The 26,920-nt window shown below is 41.3% G+C and overlaps 2 protein-coding genes across 3 annotated transcripts; both read left to right on the forward strand.

The window, feature by feature from the left end:
* The first annotated feature begins 447 nt into the window (after nucleotides 1-447).
* Nucleotides 448-14,426, forward strand: golm2 (golgi membrane protein 2). 2 transcript variants are annotated; one of them, XM_061068459.1, is made up of 10 exons: nucleotides 448-1,486; nucleotides 7,412-7,466; nucleotides 7,624-7,726; nucleotides 7,969-8,059; nucleotides 8,702-8,825; nucleotides 9,052-9,135; nucleotides 9,740-10,018; nucleotides 10,326-10,457; nucleotides 12,060-12,227; nucleotides 13,394-14,426. In XM_061068459.1, exons 1-10 carry the CDS (start codon nucleotides 1,160-1,162, stop codon nucleotides 13,468-13,470), a joined length of 1,440 nt encoding a protein of 479 aa, XP_060924442.1. In that variant the 5' UTR covers nucleotides 448-1,159; the 3' UTR covers nucleotides 13,471-14,426. The 2 variants fall into 2 exon arrangements, with proteins under 2 accessions (XP_060924442.1, XP_060924443.1); XM_061068460.1 differs by lacking the exon at nucleotides 12,060-12,227.
* A 356-nt stretch (nucleotides 14,427-14,782) lies between these two features.
* On the forward strand, nucleotides 14,783-25,683 carry ctdspl2b (CTD (carboxy-terminal domain, RNA polymerase II, polypeptide A) small phosphatase like 2b). Its single transcript, XM_061067933.1, has 13 exons — nucleotides 14,783-15,001; nucleotides 18,028-18,218; nucleotides 19,295-19,418; nucleotides 19,522-19,674; nucleotides 19,916-20,164; nucleotides 20,333-20,429; nucleotides 20,708-20,819; nucleotides 20,913-20,999; nucleotides 21,262-21,324; nucleotides 21,419-21,498; nucleotides 21,711-21,837; nucleotides 22,432-22,527; nucleotides 22,657-25,683. The coding sequence occupies exons 2-13, from the start codon at nucleotides 18,051-18,053 to the stop codon at nucleotides 22,720-22,722; spliced, it is 1,422 nt and encodes a 473-aa protein (XP_060923916.1). The 5' UTR covers nucleotides 14,783-15,001; nucleotides 18,028-18,050; the 3' UTR covers nucleotides 22,723-25,683.
* Nucleotides 25,684-26,920: the final 1,237 nt, after the last annotated feature.

Below are 26,920 nucleotides of genomic sequence, written 5' to 3' on the forward strand. Positions count from 1 at the left end.
GCAGCAGCGACCTGTGTTAAACAGGAAGTGAAAAAATAATGTTCTGATGTAAATTTGTTAACTATTTATTTCAGGTTTGACAACACTTAACTAATATCCAAATTGTTAATAGATCAAATCTAGAGCCTCATTTTACTATGACTGTAAAGTTACTTCTTTCAGCCAACACCATACTTCCGGTATTTCTTTTGCTTTATTAATACCATAGAATCTATAATTAATAATACGTTTTCTTACGGATTCATCGCTTTCACCATGATGCCGCTGGTTTTAAATCACTTTTAAAAATAAGTGTAGACTTTGAGCCTACACGTGTATAACAAAGTCAGACAAAAGAATGCAAGAAGACACTTTCTCTTTGCTGCTAAACACGCGATTCTTTACTATATTTATTTTGAAAAGTAGATTATCCTCCACGGCGGAAGTGGCAGACAGTGGCTGCAGCTATAGTTCCACACAGCGCATCCATCTCGTCTCGTGTCCAGCGGCTCCTGGAGATCATGATTTAAAACCTGCTGCCCGCTGATCTGCAGGATTTGGTTCATTGCGCAGCAGCGAGTGTGTCCGTCCCGCACAGGAAGACACACACTACTTGTGGTCGTGTGGGGCTGAGGCTGGTTGTGCTGTTGCATCCACCGTTGCTATAGCTAGCTGCTGGTTAGCCGGACGTGTTGGTATCTTAACACCAACCTGCAGGTCTGACACCAGCACCAGGATGGTTTGTGTGTACAGGAGCCACACGTGTTAATATTACCCTGCAGGGAGACACACGAAGAGGAGGGTTAGCTGGATGCTAGCGTCGCGCAGCCAGCTAAGTGTTTGTGTGTGTGTCTGTCCACGTCGCTTCTGTGTAACGTTGCCAGCTGAGCTAGGCCACGTCCCCGCGGGCGTTCTTCCCCCGCTGACACCGGACGGGGCGGCGGGGTATGCCCAGTGTGCGGAAGGAGGAAGGAGAGAGAGGCTCGGTGGACATGTCGTCCAGCTTCACGCCTGTCTGGGTGTAGTGTTTGTATCTCGCAGCATACACACTCGACATGTCACGTAGACGGATGTGCTCGACACCGGGAGAGTAGCTTGCTCGCTGGGCTCCGTAGGCTGCGGCAGCGACACAGGGTTTTACGGTACAGGGTTTTACGGTACAGGGGACTTTTCAGTGGGGATGGTTGGGTTTGGCGCAAACCGACGGGGAGGCCGCCTCCCGTCCTTCATCCTCATCTTCCTCATGGTGATCATCGGCGTGCTGTCGTTCAACTACTGGACGGTGTCCGGGAAGCACGGCCGGCTGCAGGACGAGCTGGCCGAGGTGCAGGCGCAGGGGAAGCGCACGGACGCGGCGCGGAGCCGGCTGGAGAAGCGCAACACGGAGCTGATGGTGCAGGTGGAGGCGCACAGGAAGCAGATCGAGCAGAAGGATGGAGACCACAGCGTCCTGGAGGGCAAGCTGCAGGCCCGGGAGGGGCTCATCAAGAAGGGCGAGAACGAGAAGGTACGGATCCGCCTGGGTGGGGGGAGCAGGGGGATTCTAATGTCTGACATGTTGGGGAAATGTTGAGAGTTTAACCCGACGACACAAGCATGGGAGGGAAGTTTCCACAGACTTCCACAGAGAAAGTTTGATAGATCGATAGATACTTTATTGATCCCGAGGGACATTTAGTCATCTGGTATCACACAAAACAGTCAAACACAAGAGCATGAAAACAATAAAAGGTCAAGAATAAGTTAACTACAGTGAGATGACAGTCAAGCCACCAGAACTACCAGAAAGCTGTCACTGTAAAGACGTTTGTGCTAAAGGAGATGTTGACAATACAAATATGTATTTAAAGACACAGGGGAGTGGTGAGTATTGAAAGATAAATAACTGAAGCTGTACAAAGTTGTGTGACTAACATAGCCTGTACAATTAGGGTGCAGCAGTTGTAAGGGTGAAAACAGTGCAAGAATAAAATATAAAATAGGTGACAAGTGTCTTTCATATTTGAATCGATGGAGAGCTGGGCAATGAAACTATATTAATATTTCTTAACACCAACATTATACTTTTTAATTAATAGCAACATTACAAAGGTTAAGTCAATATTATACTTATACATTGTTTAAACATAGTCAGGAGGTATTTTTCATTACTGATCGACCTCAGACTTATAAAAGGTTTCTCTGCTCATAAAGAAGACTTCAAAACCACAACATTCAATCTGTCTGTAAAATGTTTATATAGATAGATATTTATTGTGAGAATCATCAATATGGACTGATTTGATTTAACCAAAATAGCTGAAAATCTCAAGTAGAATAGTTCCAGACATCTGCTCATAGTACAATTCACATGTTACACATAAATAAATTATTTTGAAATTGATTCATCCATCTTCTCTTTTCTGCTGCATTTCCAAATCCACATCACGTCTATTGATCCACATCAGATATATTTGTGCTTAAAATGCTGCTACAAATATCAGTAAATTCATAAACTTTGTAAATAGTTACTTCGTAGTAAACACGTTACAGCTCAATCAGTATTTGAATTAGGTACGAAGGACAAATAGTACAGGGATACAATGGCAAAGCATGATCCTGATTACATAGCTTTCATGCAGGTAGGAAAAGATAATGTTGCTATAGCAAGTTATGTTTCCTCATTCTCATATCTGTATTATGTGGCTGTTATCTCCATATTCTGTGTCACATGGATAAAACTAAGGTAACTTATGATGGATGGAGGATTTTAGCTCATTGATCTGTTCAAAACAAGGAAAATTATCGTTCTTATAAAGAGAACAACGGCTCATATCGAATTGTGTGTGGTAGCTAGTGGCAGAAGATAAATGCAACTCAAGACCTCAGTCGGAAACTCATTCAGCTACACAGTTGTATCCACTTTGGCACCACTTTCACCTGAGGTCTGTTCCACTAACGTAGGGTTTTTATACAGAGTCATAGCTCAAATATCCCGCAAGTGTTGATTAATTTCTTCAGCACATTTGTACACATTTCACAGACTTTATGTATTGCTCCTCTGTATGCCCCACAAGGCTGTTCCCATCTTTTGTCCTGCACGGTGGCCCCAGCCAGCAATTCACTGTCTTTTGTGTCCCAGCACCCTATGAGCATTGACTGGTGTGTGCCCAGCTGCCCTGGCAGATGTTAATACAACACATGAGGGGGTCGTTTTCATCTCATTTGCATCCAGTCTGACTTTTCTTATTTCTCTTGGACAGGCCCACATTTGTTTATCTTTGTCCCATGCTCGGTTAAGCATCATGGACAAACCACCGCTGGTCTCCTGTGTCCACATGGCGTCCCAGGAGTCGCGACATATATCACTTTAACTAGACTGAGAGGATAACGTTATGCCTGCGTGCACAATCACAAGCAGCTTCACTGTGAGAGAAGGTTGGATCATGACTTGGCAAATGTAGTTGAACCTAAAATAGCCGTTTATTGCCTAAACTCATGAAGTCATTGAGGGCTGGTCTTCATTTGCAATGATGTTGAGCAACATTTTAAATCACATTAAAGCACACAGATTATAAAACAACTATATAGATACAGTTCATAAAAATATGAGAAACATTTACAAAGGAAAAAACAGTTAAACCAGATAGAAACAGAAGCTGAATGGTTCGTGGTCATGGATTATACATTGAATAGATCTTTGTGGTGCTTTGTAAAGAGTTCACGGTGGTCAGAGCTCAGAAAGTAAAAGCTGATCTGCCCATGTCAGTGCAGACATGTACGACTTCCAGAGTAAGCCAGCCATGAGACTGACTTTGATATGACCCAGAGCACAAGTCAAACATAGAAGTAATGTAAAAGTGCAGCTTCCTAATAAGAGCTTTGTAGATAAACATAAATATACAATTACAAATGCCCATTACGTCTATCAGATAGAGAAAACCATAAACTTCTCCATGCAGGATATAATGATGGGTCCTAGAAGCCTCTCCAGTGATAGACCCGGAGGGCTGAGTGATAAACAGCATCCAAGGATATTAGAGTGGAAGCAGATAGAGTCTTGCCTATAAATCACATTACCCTTTTTCTACATAAGATTAGAAAAAACAACCCCTTTAGAGTTTTTAGGACAGGCTTTGTCCAAAAGTCCTGATGAGATCATTGAAATGATATTTGAATGGGAGTTTATTGCTTTCCAAAAATCAATGTGTTTTTTTTCTGTAACACAACAACAAATGGAACATTTTACAGAGGAAACATTGAAGTTTTTGCAACCAATACCTCCTCTAAATACCATAAATATGATGCATGTGCAGTCTTATCCAGTTTAAGCTGGTTCAGTACAGTTTGCAGAAATGACTGTTGCAGGTCATCAGTGTACAAATGTTCAAAGCAGTTAGTTCAAGATGAAATAATACAATAAATATAAATTGCTGTCAGACAAGTAAATCAGAAACCAGGCACATGCACTTGAACAATAAAATCAAATTTACATAATTCGTCTAAAATACAAAAGTAAATATACATAATATAGGTAATAATCACCTGTGTAAAATTACTTGGAGAGGTCCACAGAGATGACAGCACAGTATATTTACAAGATAATCTGCAGTGACCTCAGGTTTGAGAAAGTCTTGGTTCTGCTCAACATTTATTTTCAAACGTCCTCTCAGCTTCCTGAAGTCGCTCTCGTTACTCCGTGAACAACTTACTAGTTGAAATGGGACAGATTGATATTGATATGCTTGCTCAAGTAGCAAGCATATCCATAACTTATATTAAAACAATCCATTTGATTTGTGTGAAAATACTTTTTTTTAAATGGATATTCAGCCTTTATGAAAGGGGGAAATAAACTGTCTCTAATGTCAGTAATTTCTAAATTTTAACAAATTGACAAATATTACAGACCAATTGGTGTTTTTTCTTGAAGCGTTTTTTTTTTTCTTGAAGCGTTAAAAACCTTAGAGATTTTCTTGAGCACAGTATATTTGGTGACGTGCTTACATAAGATGACTGTAAGCTCCATTGTCTATTGGTAGTAACTCTAGTATCCGGGTTCTCATGTTGGTAATTAAGATCGAGATAATACATGTTGAATAGTCGTTGATCCACTCCTTTCTTTTGTCAACAGCCCAACCCTGTTTAGACACGGAGGCATGCTACAGACAGTGAGAGTTCTGCAATGCAGAGGCAATAGTGACAGTGGAGTTTTAAATGGCTTCCACACAGTACAGTATATGGGCTCTTGTAGCCATTAGGTGCTAGAATGAATCATAGAAGCGTATAGATCTTCATACAGTGTGAAGAGTCTGGCGGTGTTGTCGTCTATGTAGCTGTTCAATTTAAGCAGGCTCTCAGGGAAAGCAATTAATCACTTGTGCAGGCTTTACAGTCCTTTTTGAATACTTTATTTACAGTTTTCGTTTTTACATTCACAAAACATATTGACACAACTGCCAGACAAAATAACAGAAAAGCTCTCTCATAAGTCAAGATATTAAGATGTTGGGAGCAAGGTACGGCAACATGAATTCAAGAATGGACTTATGCACCGCACCTGTTCATGTAGCCACACAGGTCAGGTCGTGATGGATGTGGAGTTATATAACTTAGTAAAGGTCACTAAAGTCTCTCACACATACACTGAGCATTTGGTTAATGCAGACACAGTTTTTCTATATGTATAATAGACAACATCTCCAGAGCCAATGCACATAGCAGGGTGGAGCAGTAAATTCCAAGTCAGGAGAACAAGTTATTATTATTATCATAACAAGGTGCATGTTCCCATTTACAGCCTCTCAAAGGTCTCTGCAGGACATCCAATGACCAATCCCTGGTCTGGCTGAATGTATTTCCCCTTTTAGATTTTGTGATTTTTTTTTTCCTCCAAACCTTGTCGTCCCTCTCAAGTAGTCTCTGATCACGTTCATATTTTATCTTCTCCTGTTGTATCTGTTTATCTGCACTAAGACATACAGTTGTTGGACAAATGTCTTTTCATTTCTATTCCCACTCTTGGAGTTTCTTTCCAATGGCTTTGTAAGAACGCCTGGTATGACGTTGACAAGTAACGTCAGCGCTGCTTCACTGCATCCGTGTCTGCTTTTCTTTGTGCAGGGCGGTTTCTGTTTAAACAGTTTTATTGGACCACTTGTCGGCATGAAGCTTATTGTTTTTTCCAAAGGTACTAATACTTCTTAAAATAATGCTTTTAAAATGACTCAACACAGTGTTGAAACGAACAAAAAAAAAGGTTATATTTTAGGCTAAACCCAGCAACACTTGTCACATTCAGGAGACAGTGATGGTTAAATGTTGTTCACTTGTATTTGAGTAATGCAGTCTTCCTCACCTTGAACTTGATTAACCTGTAGTGTGAGTTCACAGAACAATTAACCTAGGACGTTGTCTCTTCCCAGAACTTATATAAGATCTGAAGAAACCAAAGTAATGTACATTTTGACAAAAGCTGTTGGGAATCTGGAAGTAGCGGGAGATTTTATGTGTCTCACCTGAATATATCAAACACTGTAAATTTGGAGGTCAGACCTTAGTGCTTCACTGATTAAATGATGTAAATCATCCGTTGCTTTACAGATCTAAAAAAGAAGCGGATGCAAATGCTTAACTTCCTCTCCACTCTGTCCTCACTGCTATCTGTGCCAGTCAATCATACCTCATTCAAGAATATAGATAATCCCAATGGATTCCAAAGATGACAGGTTTTGGGGAAAAGATAAATATATAATGCCAATGTTCACCTTAAAACTAATCACCATTCTAATATAATAGTGTGGAAAAGATAATGCTGCTATTTTTTAACAACTTAAAGAGCTACAATTCTAACCTATAGGGAGTTTGTGAAACCACATCAAATATTTGTCAACACCTAAACGTCTGCCTCCCTCCCATCTCCTTCCCTTGGAAACACAACTTAGAGTTTAATCGAAACAAAAAATACAGAGCAGCCGAGAATGTCCGTAACATCACAGTGAGCATAAGATTGGGATCCACGTTAGTGTGTTAAGTTTCACATTATCGCTGTTCATTACAGAGCTATTTTACTGAACCGCACTATGGGGTTGTTTTCCTGGTCAATGAGTTTAAGTTATAAAAGAAATATCGGCTTAAAAAAATTATAAACCACCTGTCAAGTAATTATCAACGTCTAAACTTTTTGAATGTTAAAGGCATCTGCTCAGCTAAATGAAATGAGATACTTAATTTTTCCACCAGCTACATGAATCATGTCCTTTTCGCAGTAACTCGGTAAAAGGTCCCTGTGTATTCTGGGTTTGTCCAGTAAAGCTTTCAAAAACAAGGCAAACCTGCTCCGTCTGCTTTTTAGAGAACCTGTTGCACATCTCTTCGACTGCTTGTAGTAGAAGAGTCATAATTCCTGCAGCGGTCCCTCCTAATTGCTGAGCCTTTGTGTTCCTCTCTTCAGATGAGACTGCAGAGTGAAGTCACGTCCCAAATTACAGAAATCCAGAGGCTGGAAGGTAAGAGGACTTCAGCCTTGTCTGACCAGCAGAGGGCACTCTCAGACCCTCTTGTGAAAACATTCAATGCATCTGTTGAAATGTGTTATGCATTAATCAGACGTGAACTAAACCTCTCCAAACTATTGTGTGTATCTGTTTGTGTTGCGGTGAACAGAGCAGCTAAAGGAGCTGAAGCAGGAGTTCATAAAACAGGAGGATCAGCTGAGAGAAGTGAAGAAAAATAGCACCACGTTGGAAAGAAAACTTGAGTATGAGAGGTATTTTAAGCTTTACAACTTCCTGTCGGTGTAATGACTTCGGTCAGAGTGTTCCCTACTTCAAAGAACTGTGAGACAGGGTCTCAGTCACGTTTACTTCTTAAGTTAAACATTATTATGACAGATTTTCAGTTGAATATTGACTTTAATCGAGAGATGATGGGTGATTGCTCCTTTTAGTTTGGTATAAAATAGATCCCAGATAATCTGAGTAGAACTCATGAGAAATATGTGTTCACTAGTTTACAGTGTGGACGTCAGATTGCACAACTGAAAAACGAGTATGAAGAATCCAAGACAACTCTGGAGCAAGAAGCCTTAAAGCTAAGACAGGTAAGTGCTGATTAAATCTTGACAAACACTTTTAAGTTAAAAGTGAAAGGTTGAGCCTGAGGAACCCCCATGTCCTTAAGTGCAAATGCATTTATGCTAGGGCTGCACAATATATAGAAAATCTATCCTCATTGCGATATCAACGGAATAGAGAGAAAACAGAATTTGAATGAGTGGCTCCGTGAAACTTGAGGAGATGGCGGCGCACCTTGTTTGGTTTGATGCAGCGCGAATGACAGAGACACCAGAGGATATAAATTACTGACAGAGCTGCTAAAACTGGGCAAAAATAACTTTTCAAGGTCCAAACATTTATTAAAGGACCCACATTAACACTGTAAGTGGACTTAATGGAGCTGTGCAACGCTCCCTGGTTTCTGCCCCAGACTTGGTGGCACTGTTGCCAGGCTGTGTGCCTTCTCCTGGCTGTGGAGCAGTCCATGGTCTCTGGGTCAGTAGCCACGGACTGTTTATGTTTATTTGTCGCAAATCATATCGACATCGTGCAGCCCGAACTGATGCAGCCTTTATTCATTACTTTTAAAAAAAATTTAACAGACATAGTGACAGTAGCAACTACACTCTATTAATTCTATTAATTCTTCTCTCCATTTTTTTTATTTTCTTTTGACATTTCTTCAGAGTTTGATTATCAGCCAAAAGGGTGTAGTGGCAGGGAGACATGCAGATGCAGCACCTGGCGTTGAGATGGTTGGAGAGCGCCACACTATGGCCACTAACCGGCATGACAGTGATGATTTAAAAGGTACAGTGGGAGTGATGAGTTAAGTAAGGCTTTATCGCTCATGATGTTTCTATATGTTGCTTTGTGCTTACATGGTAAATTAATTATTTGATTGCTAGTTGAAAAATAAACATGCACTAAATGCTCATATACCGTCTTTTAGTGTGTGTGTATGTTCCTGTTTATATGACTCTAAACTCATCAAACTGTCCTTTAACGAAGTCACGTTCCCTCTCCTCTGTTACAGAAGAGATGGGGAAGCCTGGCAGTGATGCTGGCATGCCTGGTATTGAAGACAGTGAGGTGGGAAAAATCGATGATGTGCAGTTTGGTAAGCATTGGACCTAAAGTTACAACAGCACTTTTTGGTTTGACAATTGCAAAGTCAACATAGACTCACAGAAATTTGCTGCCGAATTAATTTTGAACCTGTGACTTGTTGAGAGGACGACAAACGGCTAATGCTGAGCTTTGGTACAGATTGATCTTCAAAAACACAAAAGTTAACTAGCTTAAAAGTATCATATTAAAGACAACATGAGAAAAATAACTGACAAGTTGCCACAGTTAATTACTGCTGTGCTTAGAGCTGTGTCAGGTCCTTTATGTATGGCGCTGTACGTGACAATGTATTAGAAAACTGGAAGGGCCCCGAAAGAGAGGAAAAAAACTCCATCTCACTGTTAAATGCAGTGGGGAAAAATGCACCAAAATTTTATGGATTCCTCCATTTTCTACATAGAGTTTTGTGGTAATCTATTTAGTTTTTGTGTAATCCTGCTATAAAACAGACAAAATAAAATCATTACTTAGCCGGTAAAAAAGGCTATTCTGTGGTGTCATAGCTCAAAAACTGCCTAAATAAATATATTACTGTGGCAACTAAAACACAAAGCCAAAAGTGGACTTCAATTTCTCACTCACTTCATATTCAGCCTTGAAGAAACCAGCCGTCCCTAAGAAGCACGACGAGGCCCCTGATGCGGTTGTGGGCGCCGGTGCCGGACCTGGCGTTGGGGCAGCTGACGGCCCTGGAGTCCAGGGTCTGTCTCTGGACCAGCCCGGGCTGCAGCAGGACAGGGTGGAGGTCCAAGCTGTAGTGGTTGCACCTCCAAACATCATGAAACAGGCGGACAAACCAATAGTGTTTGAAGAGGACAACAAGGCAGGAATCAAGGCAGACGAGCTGGGAGAAGAGCAAAGACAACTCCGAGGTACAGCAGGCACCACGACCATATGATTCATATTAATTGTGATAACTCTCAGGCCCCACGGAAATACAGTTTTACTTGATTCAATTATGTTTCTCTCACAGCAAACAATTATTTTCAAAATGTTTTCATGTACAACATCATCTGGTGCTACATTTAAGAAAACAAATGCACAGTTTTTACTACACAATGCCTTATTGATAATAATCAGGAGTATTTAAAAGGCATTCATTTTCCTTGATCGTTGTTGTCATGTTGTAGCTCAGTAGATTTCTACATAGAGCACCACCTAAGTTTGTCTTCCTTTCAGCTCCAGACAATGTCAAGGGTAACAGCGAACACTTGAGGGGTCTTGCACTGCCCCCCAACCCCGCCCAGGCGCCCAAGCACATCCAGCCTCGCCACCCAAAAGACCAAGCAGAGCCAGTTCATCACCGTCAAAGTGAGTGTTCCTCCACAGACACAGAGAATAAAGTAGCGGACTTGATATGTGGTAGATGGAGGGGTAAATATTTTATTAACTCATCAACGTGATTATTGATTAGAATAACTATGCGTAAAAAAAATTGGTAAAATCCAGGCTGTTTTTGTTCGCTCTGCCTTTGTGTTGCCTCCCAGCTCTCTCTAATGTATGTCGACTCAGAGAGCAACACACAATAATGGTGTTGTGCTATCTCTGTGAATGTAGCCCATCGCTAACCGGCTACACACTTACTTCTACGAAAGACATGTTCAGGGTTAGAATTTCTATATCTGAGCGTCTGAATGTAAGTCTCGTCTTGAATATGGACCACTGTCGAGGTGTAAAGAGAGAGAGAGGGCTCGGTTGCAGAGGAGTCGAGACAAATGTCACACAGCTGGCTCCCAGATGATCCTTTCCTGCTGCCTGGCTTCTGCTTTGCTCTGCCACTTTTTATTCTCCCTGTTTTCAAATGTTTGGTTCTTTCATCTCCCTCACACGTCCATCTCACCCTCTGCAGCTCTGTTGTTAAAAAAACTCACTGCACACTTTTTTTTTTTTTTTTTTTTTTTCACCAATCTTCTGCATCTGATCACTTTATCCTTGCATCCCATTATGGTAAATTAATACCCACCAGATGTCTCATTTCTGTCTGGTACTTAGTAAACATGAGCAGCGTTAAGATGCTGCCTGGCTCAGTGCATCTCTAGTCCCACCCAGTGCTGTCACGATCAAGAGGGACATCTCAAATCTGTGCGGCAACAAAAGCTTATGATTTTATTAGATTCCCATCAGCTGATGCCAAGGATCAACTACTCTTCCTGATGCCCAAGCGAAACATTAAAAACAAAACCATATCATCAGTTAAGACCACAGACTGTTTGTAATGATGGATGATGCATCTCTAGATTCCCCCAAACTTCTCAGTAACATGACACATCCGTGTGATAAGATCTATCTAAAATGACATAAAACATCTTTGAGAAAAATTAATTTTACTTTTTGGTGTCCCATCAATTAACCTGAGAGTTTTATAAGTGGGCAGTGGGAGAATAATATAGATTTATACTTATACTGTATTATTTATTTAGTTTTATACTTTAAAACGTACAAACTATTGTTTTTTATAGCTTATTAAGTAGCATGTTAACCTCAAAATAACCCCAAACAGGCCTCTGTAATGGAAGTTGCTTCAGTTGAGTTGTTTATAATAATTGGGATCAACACTCCTCACTGTAGCAACAAAACGTCAACATTTAATAGGATTAATGCGGCACCATTGTATTTGATTGATTGATTGGTTGGATTGTAGAGATGATTAAACCATTAATTAGATTAGTGCTGCTAGGGAACTCCTTTTGTTTCCACTCAATCCATGATTGACTTTCCTTTTCTTTTCTGAAAGACTCGTCGTCTTTTTTATATCTGTGTATCCATTCAACTCGCCTTCCTTATCTTTTATCACATTCTACATACAATCACTTATTCCTTCATGCATTTACTATGCAGTATTCCTCCCTGTCTCCCTTCAACTGCCTCCGCTTTCCCTCCCTTCCTGATGAGGCCCTTCTCTGCCTCCTGCAGGCCGGTTCTTTGATGAGAACGAGTCCCCAGTAGATCCGCAACACGGCTCTAAGCTGGCGGACTACAATGGGGACGATGGGAACGTGGGTGAGTATGAGGCCGACAAGCAGGCCGAGCTGGCCTACAATGAGGAAGAGGATGGTGATGGTGGGGAGGAAGACGTCCAAGGTGAGCCAGGCTGGGGGACTGGACTGCCTGTTCAGATGTGTATCCTCCATTCCGCCCTCGCTCCTTCCCTCCACCCCTGTCCTGCTGCGCCCCCCCCCCCCCCCGCATCTTTCCTGACAGTTAGAGTAGCTCACAGTACCCTGAGTTTGCTCCTTGAATTCCATCATAAACTATAGATATGCAAGAATTATGACAAACTCCTTCAGGGTCAAAACAGAGCTGCTATTTATGCAGTTCGGGATGACTAACTGAATTGTGTTAGTAATTTCACATTGTATAGACACAATAAAAATCCCAGTTGTTCCGTTTAGGGAAAACCTGACCCAGGAACTTACGGTTCTGTGAGAATAATTCTGCCATTTCGTATTTCTCTCCTGCCTGTGTTTCTTTTTAGCTGTACCACCTGTCTGTGCCCACCAAACATCTGACCCACATCTAGACCAGTAGATAAATATAGCTCGCTGTGTTCGTGAATGTGTCTGTGTTCTCCTTCAAATATTGAAATGCATGCCTGTGTATTTTTTTTCTCTGTTGATTGTTTCCCATGAATTCCTGATAACATTTTTGGATTAGAATTTTAATATTTGATTAGAGTGTGACAGTACTACTATCTTTGTTTTCATCCATCTTTTAAAAAACAATTTGTTATTTCTGCCTGGTGATTGGCTATGATTTGTCATTTTATTTTATGTTAAACTGTTCAGTTTGTGTTCAGCCTCTGATTTAAAAAAGAGGATGTTCTTGTTATTATAATGTCCAACAAGAATACTTATTATATTCAAGATAGCTGTAGGAAATGTTTCCTCCTACAACTATATGTATTTTCTATAGATTCTTAGCTAAATACATTGTTGCTGAATCAGTTTTATTTACAAAAGACAAGATGGATGTAAAGCTGAAAATCAGCACTTCAGCTGGAGTCCAGATGTGCACCAGTATATTCAACACAATGGAAAAACATATATCTATATACATCTATCTACTATTCCAATTGTGAATGTGCAGCTATTAATGTGATTGGACTCATGCAGAGGACATACTGTAGTTAATGGTTCATGTATAATATGTTGTATGATGCAATGATGGTGTATGATTACAACACTTAATTTAGTGTAAATGTTTCTATGAATTTACTTCTAATATTATTTCTTTTTCCTTTTTTCCAGATGACGAGGATCGTGACATGCAGGGAGATCGGGCTGTGGATTATGGAAAAAGACATCAAGCTATTGACATTCTTTGAATGAGAACTCATACAGCTGCAACTCATTAAACATATTCAGACCTGCCTCGACAACCAAGGTCTTTCTCAACAAGATAGTTTGAACATCAATATGTTTAAAGAATTTATAAGGTGCATCATGCGCTGATCAGACATTACAACTAATGAATTAATTCTGAATAACTTAACATGATATGAAGAAGAAGAAGAATAAGAACATGGCATTGTCTTGAGCTGCTCTTGATTTCCCAGTGGTTCTACGACAGTAGACATGAGATGCTGTACATTGACTGTTGCGTTTTGTTACTTGATATCGGCCTCAGATCATGATTGATTTGTCTGAATGAGGCCTGTTGACTCACATGGGAACTTCGAGGTCAAACTGTGTTTTGTTTTTGCTACTTTCCTTTACAGGTCGCTCTAACGTCCTAGAAACAGCTCTTTACCTGAGATGTTTATCAAGAGACTAACTTGGCTTTCTGCCTTTTCAACATAACTTTGGGACTTTTACAGTGAAGACCTTTTTTTTTCAGGAATGGGAATACTCTACAAATGCCAAGGACTCTTCTTATGGCCTATTAAATCAGTTTCTTTTCTTTGTGACAGACACTCCAAAGTGCTCCTCATTGTTTTGTTTTCCTAATGATACCATCGCATGCAGTCAAAGCCTTTTATTAATCAAATTAAGCAAAATACTGATGCATAAGCAATACTTAGAGCAATTGTTAGTATCCTCCACCGTGTGCAAAGATGATCTGAGCACACATGGAACTGACTTACTGTACACATGCTTCCATTAATGAAGTCTCTTGTACATAATGTAGTTGAGCTGTTACCATTTGTACTGAGGAGATGTCCTCGTCCTTAGAGAAATCAGTCAACATGAAATCGGTTCTGTTTGTGCAGCCAGGTACATCGATTTCTTGTGGAAAGGCAGATTGAATGTAATTTAATTTTATTAAAGGTGATGCCTCATGTCATTTGTCACTTGTGATCATGCTTAAGAGTTATTGTAGATGTGGAAAACAACAGGTTACACAGGTTTATTATGATAGTTTTTCAACAATAAGAAAACTCAGCTGAGGACAAAGACTTTCACGGGTGCCCAGCTCCTGAATGCTTTTAGTTCCTTTCTGTAACATCCTGTTCTTTCATTCTCTGTAAGAATGAGGAATCTGTTGTGTATTAGCAGCTGGGATGTTATCAAAATCAATCGATTGTTATCTCGTTGAAGAAGACGTCATGTGCTGTTTGTTTACAAAAGCAGCAGCACACGGATCAATCAGCCCCGGGAGAAGAAAAGACGAGCTGCAGACTGGTGTTGTTGAGAGGTAAGGGGGTGTGTCTGTGTCCCATACGGGTATCTGCCTCCGCGAGACCGAGCAGAGGCGGGAAATGGCGCCTGGTAACACAACGGTGTGTCACTTCGGAGACGAGCCTTGAGCAGAGACACCGAACAAGTCGGATCGGATCGTGAAAACAACCACAGCCGCAGTCGTGATGGTGGATCGGCGCTGAGTCGCGACGCCCGGACCCCGCGGAGCACCGTAAAGTAAGTCGCTCACGTTAACCTTGGTCGTGCACTCGTCTCCCTCGGCTTTGCGGTTTATGTAATGTTGGCTAACGACAGGATAAATGTTTTCCTCCTCCTCTCGCTCGCTGGTGCACATCTGTTAGCCCGAAGCGGTTTCACCAGGAGGCTAGGCTGGGTTCACGCTAAGCTAGCCGTGCTAAGCTACGTTCGCACCGATAAAACACGACCTAGCACGGAGCCTGGCTAATTACCGGTCGACTCGGTGTATCGGTTAATTTTGTTTTCATTTTGCTCTTTGTCACGACTGTATAAATTAAACCAAGCGCAGCTGTTTGTTTTCCCTCTTGAATCAACAGTTAACGCGAGCTAACGACATGCTAGCTCCTGTAGCTTCCACTGAGGCTAGCGGCGTTTAGACTGGCATTCCTGAACTGAAGTTTGCTAGCGCTCCGTTAGCAAGCTAACACCGTCCCTTCAATTTATCATATTTCCAGTTGGTGCCGAGTTGTTCGTGTTCAACCACTGAAACCATTGAATGAAATCAAACATATTTATATTAGTTGGAACACATTCACACTGTTCAGACCGATGTGACATTTTAAACCGTTACTGTGTCTGTTAGCTGTTTTGATTAACGACATCTGATGAGCTCCGTTGTAAAAAACACCACAAACACGACATTGTACACAATTCACAGACACCTGGCAATGCCCTCCTTCACGCCATTGATGTCTTTGAAATAAACGAATTGTCTTAAATCGTATTTCCCCCCTGAACTCGCCATGTTGCATTGGTTCGCTAGCGACTCGTTAGCATGTCCGGGGCTCGCCTCGTCGGAATGCTAACGCTAGCCTATCGCCTGGTAGTGGTGATTTAACAACAAAGCGATTTCTTGACGAACGGGACCGTGTTGGAAGCGACACTGCAGTTTTCTCACTTTCTAAACCCTCGACTCGCTTCACACGACCCCGTGTAGCTCACTGAGTAAGAGTTAGCATCACCGTGTTAGCCGCAACGCTTGGTAACATTGCTTATTTTACTCAACGTTGGTTATGGGTTTGATTTGAGCACCTGTCCATGTCCTGTGTTTACGCGTGTGTTTTCTAATGGACGTATGCCTTGGCCACGTGTGAAGCCCACCCTGGTCATGGTGGTTGTTGTTGCGGGTCGGACGTGCCGCGGTGTGCAGGCCTCGCTGGCTGCTCCTCTGCGTCCCGCTAGCTGCCTCGTTCAGTCTCTGTGGCATGTTCTTATTTCCCGCTCACTCGCTCCCACCAGGCAGGGAGCTCGATCCTCGGGTCGTGGCTGATGTTTTGGCAGCGATCGTGTGTTATCATGCAGAACACGGCCCGAGGGTCGCCCGCACTGGGACTTGAGTCAAACAGGCATCTTGGTAAAGATCCATCAGTGAAACCCAGATGTTCTGTGCCCACCGTGTAACCTGTGGGATCTGTTTCCAGCAACACTGTGCTTAAAGTTTAAAATGCATCACGCTGAGTTCGCATCTCTGACGTCCACAAGCTAACTAATGTTTACATGTTGTTTGTAAAGTATCCCCACAACTCTGACCATTCACACTAGCGCATATTAATAATTAAAACACTGTTATTTCCCTGTATTGCATGGTCCAAAGGGCAGATAATTGGTTATACGTTTTGAACCTTCACAGGATGTAATCACAACTTTCCAGCCTCTACACTAGTATTGTGATTAGTACAACACTGAACTGCAGAAGTATTATGGTCTGCTAATTCGAAGTACTTTAACTGCAGCGTATTTAAAGTATTTACTGTCATTGCAAGGCAAGAAAAAATAAAGTTATGCAATTCTAACCACAACAGTTAAAATGTCTCCCAGAGATCTTCACAACTTGAAGCACTGAAGATGATGGACATGAGCATTTTCTTCCTATGAAGGCACTGAAAGTTTGTCTTTAAATCTTAAAACTTTAAAAAGTTGCTAACTCGCGTCATCTCAAGGTGGATCGTACTACTGCCTGGATTTATCACCTCTTTAATCTGTCAAAAATAGAATGATCTCAGAAGGTCTTGAAAACTTAAATATTGTAAGAGCTGTATGATTAAATCTACTCTCATACATGTTCTGGCTGAGTTTTGATATCCAGTCACAACTTTACGGGCTTGTTCCACGTTTACTGCCTGTTTCTTTAATGTTACAATTAATTTGGCGTATTTGTATCTTTTTTTTTTGGTCTGGGATTGAGCAACACTACTAGCACCTCTGGTGTGTTCGTGGATCCGCCCCCTGGAAATGTAAAGCAGATGTAGCGAAGGACATTTTCAGTACATGGGCCGTACAGGATATATTCAGAGTGTGCTATTGTGCGTGTGTAGTGTGTAGGGCTCCTGACAGGTTTCGGATATGTCCGGACACATTTTCAGCCAGCTGCCGTTACATAAGCGCGAGGCGCTGGCGTGCTTCACTGACAATTTGAGTTGCCTGTGAATAGTTTTTACTTTTCCCTGTACTTACTTGAGGACAATGCTGACCAATTAAATCCCTCCACTCTGCAGAATAAAGAGTGTATTTCTTACAGATTACTTTGGGTTCAAATGAGCCACATTTTACAGCTTTATCAGTAGTTATAATTATTTTGGCATCTGTACTTTGACCTAAACATTGATCTTGGATATGCAAAGCGAGTAGTAAGGAGTGCTTGTATAACTAGTGTGTAAAGTAAGGTCCGAGGTAGTGTGTTCCTTTTTTTTATACTGTACAAATGGAAGTAAAGCCAGCTGTGGCTGCTGTGATCCGCTGTGATGTAAGTGAAATGGGATCTTGAATGCATCCAGATGTCTACAGGAAATTCACCAGTACTACTCCAGTACAAACAGATACACCCCCACAGACTTCTCCCTTTTAACACAGTCGCGACTGTTCGAACAACCTGTTCTTCCACTTGAGCCATTGAGTGTTTACTTCAAGTTGTTTCCTTCACTCGGCACAGTTGCGTTAATTTGCTCTCTCTCTCCCTCTCTTCCTGTATGTGCCGTCTTTCCTGATGTGGGGTTTTTCCAAAACAGCCTTTCATGTGATTGCTAAAACAATGAGGCTGAGAATGCGTAAGGCGTCTCAGCAACCGAACCCCAGTGTGGCGAGCCGCCTGTCCAGGACCAAGCGGAGGCACTCAGAAGTCGAAGAGGACACTCCTACCAGCGGAGGGCGGGGCTTGTTCTCCACCATCAAAAAGTTCATCAGAGGAAATGCTGTTAAGGTAACTACCTCAATGATCATGTCAAGCAGCCTTACTTTTTTAATTAAGTTCAATCGAGAAATTAGTGTGATGCCCCTTCTGGAGGCTCTGGAGTGTTGTACCTGAAGAACTTGTTCCTCCCAGTACAAGTGTTTAGTTCAACAGTAGTAAACTTTCTGGCACTGTTCTTCTAACGGTGTAGCATGCGCTCTCCAGGTCTCTTGACTTAAATACAGTGTTTCTTGGTGTAGAGTGTCATGCTTCCCAAGAAATGTCTGGAGGAATGCAGCAGCTTGTCTGAGAACTCGGACTTGGGTCTAATTTTAGCTTCTGGCTCACGGAGTTGGTGTGCAGGGACAGGAGGTAGTAACAAGTGGAAAAGTCAACTCAGCTGAAAGCAGCTTTTCCCCTGGAAAGACACACAGGATTTTTGATTAACACAATTTTGTTATTTCACGGTTTTCCTGCATTTCCTCTTTAAGTCTTTATTCAAGACCTGTATGACTATCTTTGTTGTCACTTCCTCTATTGGTCAACTCTATTACAAGGGAAAAAAACTTCACTTTTTCACCAGCCTTCTACCTAAACGCTGATATCTCAAGGCTCATATAGACTGATAACAGTGGTGTTGAACATTCTTTATGTTTCTTACCGTGCAAGATGAGTTTAAAAGACTCACACTGTGTCCAACTGCACCATATCAATGTTGTGGCTTGTGATGTCTGGTGAATTGTAGTGCTATGATGTGAACGCAAAAACCTCACTTTAAAATACATGAATACAACAACAACAGTTTTTCCCTTTGGATTGTTTATTCAATGAAAATATCCCTATGTGCCAAGGTGCAACAGTCAGTTTGTTCTGTGTAGTTTATCCCCATGTTCTTCTTTTTAGCCAAATATTTGATCATCATCCAGACACATATCAGGGAACCAAAGCTTCCAACCAGCCACTGGTGGATTGTCTAATTATATAAAGATTTGTGTGCACCACTTTTCTTTCATTTGTTTTTATTTGGAACAGCTTGAAATCATCACAATGCATTTTTCTTATTAAATACAACTAATTACTGTTTAATGTAATTTTTTTTCTCGTAGGTGGAGCAGGAAAGCCCAGCTAAGAAGACACGCCTCCACTGTGATGTTGACAACAACCTGATCACCTCTACAACCACCGACTCCCCCCGCAGGACTATCGGCAGGAGAGGCTCCATCAATGGGCGTAAGTAGCACTCAAAAATAAAAAAAGTACTCTGTGATTACCTGGCAATTACTTGTCTTTATTTCCCAATTGTCTCTGTTAACACTTTCCTTCTTCATGGCAGAGGCAACCAATCATGACAGGAGTAAGGAGAAGCCCAACGGCAGTCTGGAGGAGACGACGACGGCTGTGGAGCTGCCCACCAGTCCCCAGAGAACCACCCTCCTTGGGACCATCTTCTCCCCTGTTTTCAACTTCTTCTCACCAGCTAAAAATGGTAAGTGAACCCCCAGGTAGCCTGTTTATCAGACCCTATTTGAAAAACTGTAATGCATATAAAGCCCCAGTAGTGTGTTTCTTTCTCATTAAGAGCTGTCTTTTACTATCTTGATCACCAAATAAAGTTACAATTTCGATGTGAAACTTTTTTTATGTGAAAGAAAAGCAATGTGCCATTACGCTGTTCTCCAGATTCTTTTATATCGCTCAAACGTCTCTTCGTCCTATTTGTGTTTCAGCCTCCTCTGGCTCAGACTCTCCAGACCAGTCACTGGAGGCCGAGGAGATCGTCAAGCAGCTGGACATCGAGCAAGCTGTAGAGATACCCACCAGCACGGCCCCACCCACACCGGAACTGTGCGCCACCACCAACTTCTACTCTAGTGTACCACAGCTGCCACCTCTGCGGCCCCCCCACATCCCAGAGGCTCCACCCACAGCAGGGACGGGGGAGCTTGCTGCTGATGCGGACCTTCCACCTCTTACAGGTAGATACCACAGCTCAAACCACGTGGCTCTGAAATATTAAAGGGGTTTGATTCATGTTGAGGTTATAATGACGTAAGCTTTAACTGCAGGCTCTGGTGTATCTCTCTACGTTGTTCCTTTTTCCCAATCTCTTTGTAATTACGTTTTTTTTCTTGTTGTGGTCCAAGCTCCAGGCGCCACTCCAGAAATGGCGTATGTGGATTGTCCTCCGACTGCAGTACCTCCAGAGGCGTCCTATGAGGAAGACTGGGAGGTCTTTGACCCGTGAGTTTATCATCAAAGTGTCATAAAGTGATGAATCCTATAACCAGACCCCACTTAAAACACCTGCACTCATTTTAAGTCAAGCGAGCAATAATCATTAGATTCAGAATTATTATACCCCTACTGTGTATACAGTGTACAACAAGTACAAGTAACAGAAGTATCCGTCTTTCTTGGTACTCGAAATCCAAGCTAATAAAATTAATAATATCTGCTTAATTTACAATATTGTGGTGTCATTTTTGAATTGCCTCAAATTGTGTGATGTTTTTTTTTAGGTATTTCTTCATCAAACACGTCCCTCCACTGACAGAAGAGCAGCTCACCCGTAAGCCAGCCTTACCACTGAAGACGCGCAGCACGCCGGAATTCTCTCTGGTCCTAGACCTGGTCAGTTAATGTACAAAATAACTGATTTATATATGTTATTATTATTATTTTTGTCATTGTTAAAAAGTTTTATTTTGTTTTTTTGTTCCGCAGGATGAGACGTTGGTTCACTGCAGTCTAAACGAACTGGAGGACGCAGCACTTACCTTCCCTGTTCTCTTTCAGGATGTCATTTACCAGGTAAGTGCTGCCTCACACAAAGGTTTCCTATAGTATGATACCACTAGAGGGGGCTAAAGCCATTATTGTTAAAGGCATTATGTCAGGAACGTGCTTCCAAAAATAGACAAGGTTGTATTTCCAATAAACAAAGACACCACAACAAAGCAATTCTGATAAGATGCTGAGGTCATGGCCTTCAATTTTCATCTAGTCTCTCATTTCCTACACTTGTCACATTTTTACCTTAAATGTTTGCTAACCTGTCTGTTGTCATGTGCAGGTGTATGTGCGACTGAGGCCGTTCTTCAGAGAGTTTCTGGAACGCATGTCTCAAATCTACGAGGTAAATAAAAACCTGGCTTCCTCTATTTATAAAAATTAATTGAATCACATCAGATTAGAAAAAATTGACCTTTATTCACTTCTCTCTTTTGTAGATCATCCTTTTTACAGCCTCTAAAAAGGTGTATGCAGACAAACTGCTCAACATCTTGGATCCTAAAAAGCAGCTAGTGAGGTATGATGTGTTTTCAGTTCATCTTTTTATACAAACACAACAAACACCAAAGCTGAATGAAAAGACAAAGAGCTCCGGAAACAGCCGCGGCGTTGGCGTGTGTCACTGTCGAGGTGTCGGTGTTGTGGTTTGTCTGAATTATTGATCAGCTGACCTTGGCCCTGATTAATTTTTATACTTCTCTTTCCTTTCATTCCCGGCTGAAACCGTAGACACCGGTTGTTTCGCGAGCATTGTGTCTGTGTCCAGGGAAACTACATCAAGGACCTCAACATCCTAGGCAGAGACCTGTCAAAGACCATCATCATTGACAATTCACCACAAGCCTTCGCCTATCAGGTGACCACCCAAACAAAACACGACACTGGGGGGTTTGTTTTGAGAACTTTTTTTTGTTCCACTGACGTTATGTGCTTCTGATTAATTACCACAAAACAAACATTGATTAAATGATGTAGCCCACTGAGCTGAATCAGACAGATTTCATTTTAACACCAGTTTCTTAACCAGATAACATTTCAAACACCTCGTCTCATTAGATATGTTGCAACCCCTCAGCTTGGTTTCCTTAAAAACTAATACTATGTTTTTTTTAAATGCGTAGCGAGGAGGTGTTCTTCTTTTGAAGCGGCTGTCCAGTCAACCACTGATGGAACCAATTTTAAGGATTTTTGGTGTCAGTTTTATAATCACACTGGGAAAGCACTTTGAAGTCAGTTAAAATAGAAAACTAGAATGACCCTAGAGACCCAGTATCTGCCCCCTGACTATAATCTGCACGAAAATGTAATAATTTCTTCTCTGACCTATCCTGCACACGTCCACCAGGTTTCATGCGTAACATCCAGTAGTTTTGTAATCCTGCTAACTAACACACAAACAAACCCCATTGGTTTCTCATGTGATGGTAATGACATTTCCTCTTGTCCTCAGTTGTCCAATGGAATTCCCATAGAGAGCTGGTTCATGGACAGGAATGACAATGAGTTGCTGAAGCTGGTGCCCTTCCTGGAGAAGTTGGTTGAGATGGTAAGATGTCTCACTCTTCATTTATATATGTACGACCTGTAACACCAGCTACATCAGACTCATGTTTTACCATTTCAGTAAATCTAATTGATTTTTTTTTATTCTCCTCCTGTCATGTTCCTCTGTCAGGATGAGGATGTGCGGCCACACGTTCGAGAGCGGTTCCGGCTTCACGACCTGTTGCCTCCAGACTGAACCGACCACAGACTCTCAGAACGGGACAACGTGAAAAGACTCAAAACCACATGTGTGTAGAAAGCCCCCGTTTGGATTACAAACTACAACATTGCCATTACTGAAAAAAACAAAAAAGATTTAGCCTTTCCCCCCTTTTTGGTTGGTTTGTTTTTAAACGCATCTTTGCTTAAAAAAAACTTTGAAAAGGAAAACGTTTTTAAGGATCTGGGAGACATTTTCTAAATCTCTAAATGTATAGATGAATCGACACAATGAACAAGCCCAGATAGACTCCTCTTTTTGACTGACTCTCCAGCTGTGGAGCCAGATGTTGTCTCCACACTAAATTGAAGTCGTGGTGCTGGTGTGGTGGATATGAAACTTCCACCTGGCAAAGAGGAACTCCACACTGACCTTGTCCCTGAACCCAAATCGACTCCTGGTGCTCACGCTGTTGACACTGATGAATAACGACACTCTGTGGCTACAGACAATTTTCAGTGGGAATGACGGGCCTGTAAATCAATCTGCGCATGTGTGTTTGTTTACTCCTAGCCACACACACACACACACACTCTCTGATTCAGTGTTTTGCAAACCTACAATCTGTAGCCTTTTAAAACCATATGCATTCCTTTGTAGCTGAGTCAAGTTTCTATTGTTGGTTGCAGTTTTTTTTCTGGTAAAACTGGTGTTTCATTGTTTTTTTTAAAAAAAAGAGGAACATTTCGACATGTTTTACTTCTGTTTGTAAGATATGGTATTTTAAAAGGGGTCATGTAAGTTTTATTGTAAGCCTTTTTTCCTATGAGGAGAACATGGCCGCATATTGAAAGGTCCACTGCGTAGTCAGATGAAATGAATCTGGACTTTAAGATTAGGTTGTTCTCTTTCTAACAGATAAAGGTTTGAATCCGTGTGTTGGCTTCACTGTGGATACAACTTGGCTCCCTAATTAAATGTTAGGATTAAGAATCTTGTTACCTGTAAATCTACATATTGTAAAGGTCTGAGGGCATTCATCTTCACAGTGATGTGTCAACGTCAACCTTTTCTTTAATCATAGTATTTGATTTGTCATTTGTCTATAATCAGTGTTGTCTTTTTTTACTCCTAATCAAGTATTCTGGATGAATCAGAGTTTTCGGTTTCTTTGTGACGTGTAATTCGATGGCTATGTCGGTAGCATAATGACTAATGTAGCACATCTCTGCCAGTGTGTCATGAAGTCTAGCCCTGGTGGACATTTATGGCCAGACCCTGTACCAGCCAGCTCTGGCACCAGCAACATACTGTTTGAACTGTCGGCTTCACTGACTGCCCCACTACTCGTCTGTTTCATACGTTTTACTTTTTACTTTTTAACCTTTTATTTTGTTTAGCACAGTTAAAAGCATTACGTTAAAGAATGGTAACTATATGAATGTGTTTCTGCCTGACTTCAGCCTGGACACAAGCCAAACTGACATTTTTACTCCACTGTTGTTTCAACTTAATTTATTGAATAAGAGTGACGGACACACGTAACTGATGTTGTCGCGGCAACCTAGCGAGCCTAAACCCGTGAGCTGAAGACAGAGCGACGGACAGGTTGAACACGCGTCATTTCAAAAAAGGCGTCTTCTGTACTTCAAAAGGTCCACTTGAATCTCTGTGACAATTAGGCATGCATTGTTGAACTCTTTACAGTTCTTGTTTGGATTTGTAGGTTGCCTGTACAGTGCCATACAACACCCCCCCCCCCCCATCCCCAGTAGAAGTTCTCCCACCCCTGAAAATTCTTAGAAAGAGACAATCAGACATCAGAGCTCTGCAGATACTGAAACCTGGAGACGCCCACCCCTCCATCCCCCCTGTTATTTTTTAACGTGCAGAATGTGTCGTGTACTGTAATTCCAGAGTTTTAACCTTTCCCCTGTCCCGACCCTGTGAGCACATCATCCAGGTGGCTCCTGCTGTGCCCCCCCGCCCCCTAATAAACAAGGCCTGCCGCTCACTCAACACGGATTCTGTTCAGAGAGATGTTTCCTCCCTGCCTTTTTCTCACCAGATGGTGGCTCTCCAGGAATTAGAAGGAGTAGCTTGTGTTCAAGTAAAATTTGTTCGGGGGCACAATGGTGTTTGCTCTGCCATGATGTTATGGGTACACATGTCCAGACTATGAATGTAAATTGTACATGGGGCGAAGTGTTCAAGTGTCTTTCTGAATTCCATGTCGAGTCCGCTCCTCGTCTAATAGAACAAATACGTGAGAAAGGGATTGAAGCGCAGAAGTTGAAGAGAAGGCACGGACAGTGTTGCATTGAGGTCCTACTATGGTAGCCCCCCCATCCCCCATACCCCCCCAATGACCTCATCATCCGGGCCACTAGCTTTTAGTGTGCAAGCCTCACCTGGAGTGTGCTATGTAGCCCGGGTGGGCTCGTCTCCTCAGTGGGCGGCGATGGGAGGCTTTGATACTTTTAATCCATTTTTAATGTGCATTACAGTTTATTGTACAATGAGTGTTGTACAATACATGCAGCTTCATGTTTTAAAAAAAACCCTAAAGTAAGGAAAAACTTTTGTATTTTTGATTTCAAGAGGCATGTCATATCTACTTTTTAAATGTATTAATGAAGATTTAACTTTACATCAGATGGAGTGTTTTTTTTTCTTACAAATATCTGTATGTTTAGTTTAGCGCTATGTCACTGAACTGTTAAACTTAGCATGTAGAGAATACAGCTTGCTTTGTGGGAAAGTCCTGAATTAAATTTTAATCATGGCACTTTTTCTGCAGAAAGAAAAAAGCAATTGTGTTAATGATTTTTTTTTCAATATCCGTCAAGCCATTTTACTTGCAAGAACTGCTATTTGTGCTGAGGATGTATTTGAAAACTATTTTAAGACATCTTTGTTAGCCGTCAGGCTATATGCTATTGTAAAGTGTATATACAGTTACATTGAATTTCTGAAACAAAGTTTTAAAGTTAAAAACCTCTTGCATGCCCTTGTTTTTATTTCTCCACTGTGAAGAAGATGTGGGACAGTCAAGGGGAGAAAAGAGAGTAAGAAGTGACGTCACACTTAAAGCAACAGTAACTTTAACTGAACAACAGCGCCCTCTGCAGTCACATGTGGTGATACTTCAGTTGGAGTCTGTGTTCATATCCAAACAATTAAGTTTTAATGAATGTGTTGAGTGGGCGTGGTCCCATTCACTGTACTGAAACACAACTGATTGATGGATATTACCCATGATCCCCGGCTTCCTGAAGAGCTGCTGCTGCATCAAATCCACCAAACTGTTCAGAGTGAATGTTTGAAATACACAGTTTTAAATCACCTCTAAATCTTTGTAACTGATCTACAGTTATCTTGAAATGACAGGTTTTGATAAGTTAAGCTGCGACTGTCAATCAGTTCCTCACTTCTCACAGGAGATCGTACACACTCAGCGAAGTTACACAGAGCGAGAACCAGGCTCCATTCCTCCTTTTGTAAGTCAGCGAAACATCAAAAATGTTGTGAGGTATTTAAAAGTAAACAAGTTGCAAAGTGTTGCTTTAAATTTTTTGGTTGAAGCACTTCAATCCATTTCCCAATCCTTATCTTAAAGTAGGCACATACACTTTATCCATTACTCTAACATTAGAAGTGGAACTATGATGTTCGGCCTTATGTTTTATTTATTTAATTCAAATAGGTCCACTGTGCTAGTTTTTTCATTTCACCAGGGTTTGCACTTTCTTATTTTAATTTAGGCTTTTAGCATTTGCCTGAAACAGTAGAAACATAACATTTTGGTTGTTTACTTAGTAAGAGTTAATAATCAAATTGGAATCAGGTTAAAAACATTTGAGATTGTCACATAACTTTAAAGCCACCCTTAAATTTCTAAATCAGACGATCCTTCATTCTTGTAATTGTGGGTGTAAGTTTTATTTTCTTGAATGGGTTTTTTCTAAATTAAAACACAATCTTCCACAGCCAATCAAATTAAATGTACCTTAATATTTAGAGGTTGACAGCAGAACTTGCCAAACACACTGTCAAATGACAATAAAGAACGTGACTTATATTATAGAGATTTCTTTTTGAAGACACAAATACAATCAGCAGGAGAATGTGTATAATGGATAAAACATTTGACAAAAGTAATTTACTGTATTTGTTGGCATTTAATTTAGATGACAAAAAAATATACAGTGCTTTAACTTTTATTTGTTTATCA

This window comes from Limanda limanda, chromosome 3 (genome assembly GCF_963576545.1).
Source record: "Limanda limanda chromosome 3, fLimLim1.1, whole genome shotgun sequence".
Taxonomy (NCBI): domain Eukaryota; kingdom Metazoa; phylum Chordata; class Actinopteri; order Pleuronectiformes; family Pleuronectidae; genus Limanda; species Limanda limanda.